Consider the following 9,051-nt stretch of genomic DNA (forward strand, 5'->3'; position numbering starts at 1 on the left):
CACCACTCCCCCCCCCCCCCAATTGCTTCCATGCAGAGGCTGATGGGGTGCCACAGAGGGCGCAGCACCTAAATAGTTAACTGAAATGATTGTAGCTAACTGTGATTGGAACAGTTGCTAGTCTAGAGCTGCCTTCACTATCTTGCAAGCTTCAGAGCTGCAATCTCCCTGCTGGAACAGCGTCTGCACAGAGTTTACTTTGGTAATTTTGCATTCTAGAAAGCATAATCGTTATTCCCAACCATTATACATTAATCTGATGCAGGAAAGACTATCTGTTCCTCTGCAGCATAGGAATTCAGCTAAACTACTAGGGTTGTATCTTGTGACAAGCTTGTCAACCTATTCCATCTATAGCCCGCAGTACTGTGAATGCAGCTCTGGGGTGTAATGCAGGCCATCAGTAAGGTGAATTTGCATTTTAAATTTCACCCTTCATTACCTCTAAAAAAGTGACCCCATGAGAGGTTTGCCCTCAGCCATACTATATTATAGGTCCCAACTACTTCTCTACAACGCAGTCTACAGCCATCATTTGGCTGCATTCAGTAGATTCAACTCTTTAGAAGAACGTTGTCTGTTCCTCAACCAAACCGCACTACATGTTGACCTTTTCTAATTTTGGAATTGGGCTAATACCAGATTATAGAATTTTCCGGATTAGAGATATTCTGGAATTTAATACTTTTCAAGTAAAATGTACTGACCGTTTAAAGAATATTCCAGCATGGGTGCAAGTCATCAAAATTGGCTCAACACATGTCTAAGTACATGGATTAGTGAAATTGAATTGCATTATGTAAACGAAGACCGTTTTATAATTTCATAGTGGGGAAACAATGCTCAACCACCTACTAGTACTGAAAATACATGGCTTATTTAGTAGGACATATGGATTTCCTAGAGGGTGGTTTACTGCTTGCGAACTCTCTCTATGAGCCAGAGCAGAGCTGTGAACAAGCGGCGGCTCTCGCTCTACTGGACTTCTGCCATCCATGTATTACATAGGAAGCCATTCAGCTGTTTGCCGAAGGACTTGGGCTCCAATATGAATGGGATATCTATGATGAGACAACCCCCTTTTAAAGTACAAAGTTTTTTTTTTTCTATGTTGCCTTTTGTATAACTGTCTACACTTACCTCATTTAACACATAAGTCTGCCTTTTATTGGCAAAATAGCGGCCATTGTAAAGTGCCAATTAGAGTTGGCAGAAGAAATACATTGTTGGCATATTTCTGCTCTTACATTTGCTTTGGCAGTGTGACCTCAAAGTTTTATTTGGCAGACTACGATAAAGGCAGTGATCTCCTTCGGTATGATCAGGTCATATATTCTACTATATCTAGGTATAGATGTGCTTAAATCTTCCATTCTCATAATAGGGTCAATTCATTTATTCCGATCATTGAAAAGTAAATTACTCATTCGTTTGCAAAGAACAACAGTGACACACTTACATTAGGAGATCCACCCAACATAAATATAAAGACACATCTTGGCTTTTATGACTAATTTAAACCGCAGACCAAGCTAAACCAAAAACTACTGTAAGGGCTGGAAACTTGATGATGTAGTCCAATTGCCATGTTTGGCCATAAGTTGAGTCTAGGACAGGGCAATGCAGGTTCAGGGGATGTCTCATCCTCCGATGTGTTACTACATACATACTGTGCTCATGAACCATTGAAGAGCTTCAGAATCTCAGCCTTTTGTGGACATTCACAAATAGAGACTGATCGAAATGATCTGTTGCTGTTCCTGAAAGCTCTATGATCTGTACTGGACTTACATCCCAGGAGCCTGTAGGCACAGATTGTCTTCCACCTCCGGCTCGGCCCATTATATAGGCTACATCTTAAGTCTTGTCTGGTTTTTAGCATGTCTATCCAAGCTTACAAAAAAGGGGAGTGCGTTAGAATTAATCCCCTAAGAAAGTGGACTAGTTTGGTACATAGCAGTTTGTTGATTTTTGGTCAGGAAGGGGGTTTCACCTCCATTTTTTAAAAGCCTTAACTTTTTTTTTCAGTCTACATAGGCATATGAGGGCTTGTTCATTGCATGGCGAGCTGTAGTTTTTCTTGGTACCATTTTGGGGTACATATAGTATATTGTTTAACTTCTGTGCATTTGGAAAGAATAGAGTGAAGAAATGCATACATTTTATTTATGGCATTTACCATGTAGTATAAATGACATAAGGCTGGGTTCACACAGGGGGATTCCTATTGCGGAATGCGCGGCAAAGCGTGGGCACTGAAAAGCATGTAAAATCGCTTTTTCCCCCATATTTGCTGATACAAATTGCATATTCTGCGAGCAGAGAAAAAAAACACAGCATGTTGTATTTTGCTGCGGATTCCATCCAGACGGCCTCCGTTGAAGTCAATGGTGGCCGTCTGACCTGCAGCCCATACGCAATGAATATTGCGTATGAGCCGTGAGTACCCACGGCCGGGGAAATACAAACGAACCGCCATGGTCATCCTCAATACATAGAAAATAAGGTACACAGGGTTGCCGGCCAGGCCTTTGCATGCGGAATCCGGTCTGCCTGTGTGAGTCTGACTTAACTTCTTCTCTGCAGATTAATCTTATTATGATACCAAAATTATTATTTTTCTTTTATATTTTTCATGTTCACTTTTAACCATTAAAAAAAAACTTTTTTGGGAAGGGAAATAGTTTTATTTCACAATCGCTGCCTTTTTATATATTTTTTTTCTTTTTAGGATCCCTTTCTCATTTTTCACAGTACCAGCCTGGCAGGGCTGGAGGCTATTGTTCGTTCTTTGGTTGCCATGCAGTTGGATGGTGGAGGGCTGATGACATGACAGAGGGAGCTCCTTCCCTCTGCTAACATCTTAGGGTGCTTTTACACGAAACGACCTGTTGGGCACAGATGCCCGACGTGTCATACCAGCAAGCGTTCCTGTGTTTTTACCCAGGAACAAGCGTTGCTGGGTGGATAAAGGAGGAGCGGGCTGGAGATCGTTCCCGCCAGCCTCCATTTACAGTAAACAGACAGTTGTTCATAAATGAAGGACTGTCTGTTCACATGGGCCAATCAATCATTCAGTTCTATGCATGCAGAGACTGTCCGATGAATGAGAAGCGAATGAATTCTCATTCATCGCTTAGTCAGTGCATGCATTTAGACTGAACAATTATTGTTCAGATTCCTGCGGGAATCTAAATAATTTATCGGCCCGTCTAATACTGCCCCTACATGCCATGGTCACTGACTAAGGGGTCAACGGCTATGATTGCAGTTATTTCTGATCCCAGCCATTGCAGCAAGACTCTGGCTGTCAGTTACAGAGCTGTCAGGAGTTGAGCCCATGCTATCTACAATGCCGTAAATGTATGGCGTGTCGCAGAGACTGCTTTTCTGCAATAACTATGTACATCACGGGACGGAAAGGGGTTAAAGGAATGTCCTCTTTAATAACGCAACTATTATTATGTCTGGTCAGGAATGAAAGAGTAGAGTTTTTCTGAATAATTTATGATACACCTAATATAATTCTGAGCATAATTACTAGAAAATTGGTTCTGAATTCTTTTCAGACGAAGAGGCGACATTATCATCATAGGACTGGAGAAGGAATGCGGTGGACAGAGAGGCCGAGTTATTGCAGTATTACAATCTGGAGAACTAGCAAAAGATGGGTACGTTATCACAAAAAAAGAAAACCGCTTGTATGGGGAACTCCATAAAAATTTGAGACTTCCCTTTTTTGTTGACCATCCATGCAAAAAATGACCCGCTGTTTAAAGGGATAGATTGGGCTCTTTTTAACTAATGACATATCCTCTGATTGAGTCATCAGTAGTTGATAGACGGGGAACTGCCGCTTGGGATCTCTGTCCATCAGCTGTTCGCTGATGGTCAGGCCCACTGTCCAGTACAATGGGCCAGACCTTGTCATCAGCAGATAGGGGGAGAAGTGGGAACATTGGTTTCACTCTAATTGAAATCAATTGTAGCACCGTGCTGCTATTCCACATTTCTGCTGCTCATTACAGACAGGACCAGACATCTTGTCCTGTTCATAACTAGGCGCAAAAATATCAGAGAGCAGCTTGGTGCTACCATTGATTTCAATGAGAGTGAAGCTCACGCTCCAACTTCCAAACTGGTCTGCTGATAACATTGTCCATCCCACTACACTGGACAGCAAGCAGGATGATCAACTGATGGACAAGGAACCCCAGCGGCAGACTCCGTTCATCAACTACTGATGACCCATCCAAAGATTGGGTCATTAGTTGAAAAGAACCCAGAAAATAGTTTTACATAAACACTTGATGGAATCGTTGAAATTCCTGAAATCTTGCAGTTTTCACACGGACTACTGAACCGTAGAATAGACTGACAATTCCTTTCTGCAATCATCTCATTATCACTACAGGCAGGATTACAATAAAGAGTAACATCTCTGTTAGAAAAGTAGAGGCAGATAACACAGGACCCACTAGTGAAAATAGGTGATGTTCACAGTTCCCCTTCCCGTGCACAGTAACTTCTGCACAGGTTACAAAACATGCCCCCAGAAAACTTTCATTGAAGTGCTGCGGGTGTGCTTCCATTGACTTCCCGTCGGTGCGGGAACTGCACAAAAATGGAGCACGCTGCGATTTGTTTTCCGGACCAAAAGGTCTGCAAATCAAATCTGCATATTTTAATCCATTTTCGGACTCCAATGCATCTCTATGGGCGACTTAATTTGCGGATCTCCTGTGCGGGTGGCCCGCAAATCAAATTTGCCCTTGGACATTGGGCCTAAAAGTCAAATAGTAATTCTCCATGCCACATAGTTGCCTCTAGTATTGCTATTTTTTATTTTTTTTTAGAAATGTTCAGTGTTAAAATCTTTATTTTGAACATACAAGGCCAAATCCTATCACTTAATATGTGACTCTGCATAGTCATTCAAGTCGTTTTTGCATTATGTTAAGTTGGTGGGTAACAATATACATTTGTTTACAAATGCAATTAATTACAAGCAAATAATACATCGGAAGGAACCGAGTAGCTCTGGGTGGATCCCATTGACTATAATGAGGTCTGCCCACTTTCCACCCAGCCACATGGTTTTGCCACGCTGTATGCAGCACTTTTTCTTCCAGTATTTTCCCCCACAATCTCTGACGGAACCTCCAGCCGCAGGTTCTGACGCAGATGTGAAACCATGCTAAGATTATAGTTCTAACAGGCTGACATGACTGTCCGTTATTCAAAGAGGGCCATTTGCGACAGTAGTCTTAAATTTTATTATGACACTTCACCTTCCAAAAAATCTTTTTATGTGGGTTTGGCTAGAACTTCATCCCTTTCAAGGATAAAGAATAGAGATGAGCGAACGTACTCATTTAGGACAATTACTCGATCGAGCATCGCTTTTTTCGAGTAACTGCCTAATCGGGCGAAAAGATTCGGGGGGCGCCGGGGGTGAGCGGGGAGTTGCGCGGGGAGTGGAGGGGGGGAAGAGAGAGGGCGAGCTCCCCCCTGTTCCCCACTGCTACCCCCCGCTCCACCCCGCCACCCCCACCCCCCGGCGCCCCCCGAATCTTTTTGCCCGAGTAGGCAGTTACTTGAAAAAAGCGATGCTCTATTGAGTAATTGCCCTAAACAAGTACGTTCGCTCATCTCTAATAATGAAATGACCTCGCCTGTAGGACTATAAAAAATAGACCACTTCGTTGGACTAATTAATTTCATGTTGTTTTCTCAGGGTCTGTGTGGAGGCGGCTGCTGTGTCCAAAGATTCAGTAGTTTGTTGCATGCAGAGTGAAGCTCTGGGTTGCTTTCTATCCGTCTGGAGGGGATGGGGAGCGACAGAGTTTGACATTTTCTATCATTCAGCTGATGAACTGAGAAGACTGGAGACCTGCATGAGGAAGAGGAGGTAGCATAACAAAAAATATATATAGTGCTCACAAGCCTTGCACCCCATTGCAGCTTCCTGGTCATCTTCATCAGGAGAACTCAATGAAGCCAGTGTATTATACAGAAAGGAAGCATGGGTAAGGATATGTCGGATGAAGTGCCATGGCTTTTCTTGCCATGCTGTGAATGTAGCACAGTAGATGCAAAGTTCGGAGGCACATGTTACATAGGAACAACATTTCTCTGTTGGTCTGTGACCACAATATGCATTTCAGAATTTGTCCAAAGACTACACTATCTCAACCATTTTTTAGTGATAACACTAGTGCAATATATGTACGAAGATGGACAGGGAACACTTGTATCTCAGGTATATATGAAGCACCCAAGTATCGTTGGCTGAGAGTTATTCTCTTAATACCATTTAGTTTCTACATTTTCTGCCCAACTCTTGCTGGATGCCTTTACTGCAATAGCCTTTACTTAGGCCGCCTTGTAGACTGATAATTTATTCTTTGCACTAGCTGAGCTGGATTGCAAGGTTTTAGATCAGAGACTGGTTTTGTAAACCTACTGCTTGTAAGGCTTCTTACTTTACGCCATATTGATGACCTCTCCCCAAGGAACGTAAGCAGCGCTGAGAGCCGGCAGGTCAAGGTTCAGCAACATGTATGCTCTTGGTAGCGTTGTACTGCAAGGAGTTCAACTGTTTCCCAGATTTAGCAATGTTCTGCTGTGTCCAGCTGCATCTTCTCATTATGTCTCCCTCGTCATGCGGGAGACTGTAATACTTGGACTGAACGCCACGTTTTCTGCTGAGGAATTGCAGCTAGGTGTCTGGATACAACAGCAACATGGAGATTGTACAGTGGGGCCTCACTGCCACCGGTCTCAAGACGCGCCATTGTTTTCTGGATAGGATGTTTTATAACTATGTAATAATTTTTTTGTACAATTATTAATGTATATTAAAAACTGAAAGGAAACACATGGCTGTGCTTTTATTTTATTTGAAGAGACATCATTCATGTTTGAAATAAGATACTTGTCTGTTACAGGAAAAGAAAGCAGAAACCTCAATCAGACAGAGATAATAGGGATAGGCACTTCAATATCATATCTATTTGGTAAATAAAGGATATGTTACCTGTGAGAGATCCGTACAGGTGCGGTTGGACTGGACAATAAGCTGCACCTCTTACCCCCTGGGTACCAGAGCAGGATGCTTGATAGAAGGTATCTTTAATCTCCACGCAGGGATAATTCCAAAAATTCTAAACTTTTATTAGTAACCACAGAGCATCATAAACTTATTTCAGGGATTTCCCAAGCAAATGGGAAATGGTACAATGCCTCTGCAGCGCCCACTCTTGGAAGGCAGCATTGCTGCAAGTCACTGTCTGACCTTTTAAAGGGGCCTTGTAACAATGACTGGGAATATTAGCCAAAGTCTTCTCCAGAAGGAAAGGATAACCATGTACAGACAGACTGTTTCAGAGTTTTTGCCCCTCATCAGTGTACGGTAGGTTGCTGGCTGGACGAGGGGCCTATGACGTGGGTCAGGAAGGGTATAGTTTTTATTGGGGAAGCCACCTAGTTTGGTGTGACACGACTTTTATAAGACCATGCGTGATCTTTTGGGGAATTTATAGTATGCAAATGGAGATGGTACAGTGCCTCTAAGGCACCACGAATGGATCCCTGTCATCAGCATGCCAGTATAACAGAAACACACTTGTATATCCCTATTGTCTTCCTGCAGATATTCTGAAGCAGGATACATACATGTGATGCCATGTCCGTTTAAGAGGTGCTGCTAGATCCACCCATCTGCCCCGATTGAAGTTTTCAGCAAACTGAGAGACCTGTCGATCATGAAGGATGGGTGGGACTAGCAGCACCTCTTGAATGATCTGGACTCCTCGCTTTCTGGGAGCTACAGGAACAAGCTGTAAGTTCTTAAAAACCACTACAGATTATCCTATAAGTGGCAGACCGCTGTGAGGACAGCATAAAGGACATGACCAGTTCCCTTTAAAAAACACAAAAGTAATGCTCAAAACTACATAGAACATAGTATGTAAGACCAGGTTCATCCAGTTCAGTTGATTATCCGCCCAATGTTGATCCAGAGGAAGGCAAAGTGATACTGAATTATTCCTAAAAATCCAACTCCCAGTGAGTAAGTTTGGTAAAAAACGTTAGGGTCCGCAGAAGTCAGGAGACCCCTGGAGGCTTCTCTCCGATAAGTGAAATGATTTTTTTTATATAATGCTGCTGATCTGTATATGTCAGCTGATGGATATAATCTCTCCTTATGGAATAAGTATGTAGACTATCACATATTGTACTGACCTGCTGTAACTATGGGATGGCCCAACACATACAGTACATATCCAGATATACTCTATGGAGATTTCCTGTCTCTTTATCTCAACTCATCCATGGCTTTTTAAAGGTCTACTATGGAAAACTCATATACCGCCGTGATTTAATTGCCTTTGTTGTGTGCCGTTACGTGACTCATCTTGTATTGTGTGTCGAGTCCTTTTATTCCCCAACGAAGAACCTTCTCTGCCAAGCACTCTCGGCTGCAACGTTTCTCTGAGCCTGACAGCTGTTCACAACTGTCTGGACCTTTGTTTTATTTTAACCAGAAGAAACATGTGGGAGGGAGAAATCGCTTCCTAATTAAGGCTGCTGGATTGTGTTAAAAGTTGCAATGTTATGAAACCCCTTCAAAAGAGGCCATTGCCTTTAATGTGTATCATAGCGTGCAATGCAAACGTTCCACTGCAGCCTTATCTTTGTCTACAGATTAATTTGTTCTGAACTGAAACTTCCCGGATGTGTAAAGTATCTGTATATAAACAGAATGACTGTAGGTCACTGTGCCCTATCTCTATGTAAGCTTTACTGTAAGACTTTTCTCAGTCCCTTCATCCTATTAACCCAACAGAGTCAAGAGATGCTGTCGTATGTATTAGAGATGTACTAATTCCTCTGATAGATTAAAGGGGTTTTATGAGACTAGAAACAAGTTCAGCTATTCACTTGAATTGGGCTGAGCTGCAATATTAAACACAGGCCATGGACAAGAGTACTGTGGTTTCAGGGGCCATGTATCTCATCATGTATGACGGTCAAACATTTTCTCCA

At 42.5% G+C, this 9,051-nt stretch overlaps 1 protein-coding gene across 5 annotated transcripts in view; it reads left to right on the top strand.

The window, feature by feature from the left end:
• The window catches only part of LRRK1 (leucine rich repeat kinase 1), a 129,138-nt gene extending 122,260 nt beyond the window's left edge, over positions 1–6,878 (top strand). For all 5 annotated transcript variants that reach the window (XM_066592869.1, XM_066592873.1, XM_066592872.1 and 2 more), the window contains 2 exons: positions 3,570–3,671; positions 5,738–6,878. In XM_066592869.1, the coding sequence (XP_066448966.1) occupies positions 3,570–3,671; positions 5,738–5,915 (280 nt within the window). In that variant the 3' untranslated portion in view covers positions 5,916–6,878. The remainder of the gene's footprint in view (positions 1–3,569; positions 3,672–5,737) is intronic.
• The last annotated feature ends 2,173 nt before the right edge of the window (positions 6,879–9,051 follow it).

The sequence above is a fragment of the Eleutherodactylus coqui genome, chromosome 2, assembly GCF_035609145.1.
Source record: "Eleutherodactylus coqui strain aEleCoq1 chromosome 2, aEleCoq1.hap1, whole genome shotgun sequence".
Classification (NCBI taxonomy): Eukaryota; Metazoa; Chordata; class Amphibia; order Anura; family Eleutherodactylidae; genus Eleutherodactylus; species Eleutherodactylus coqui.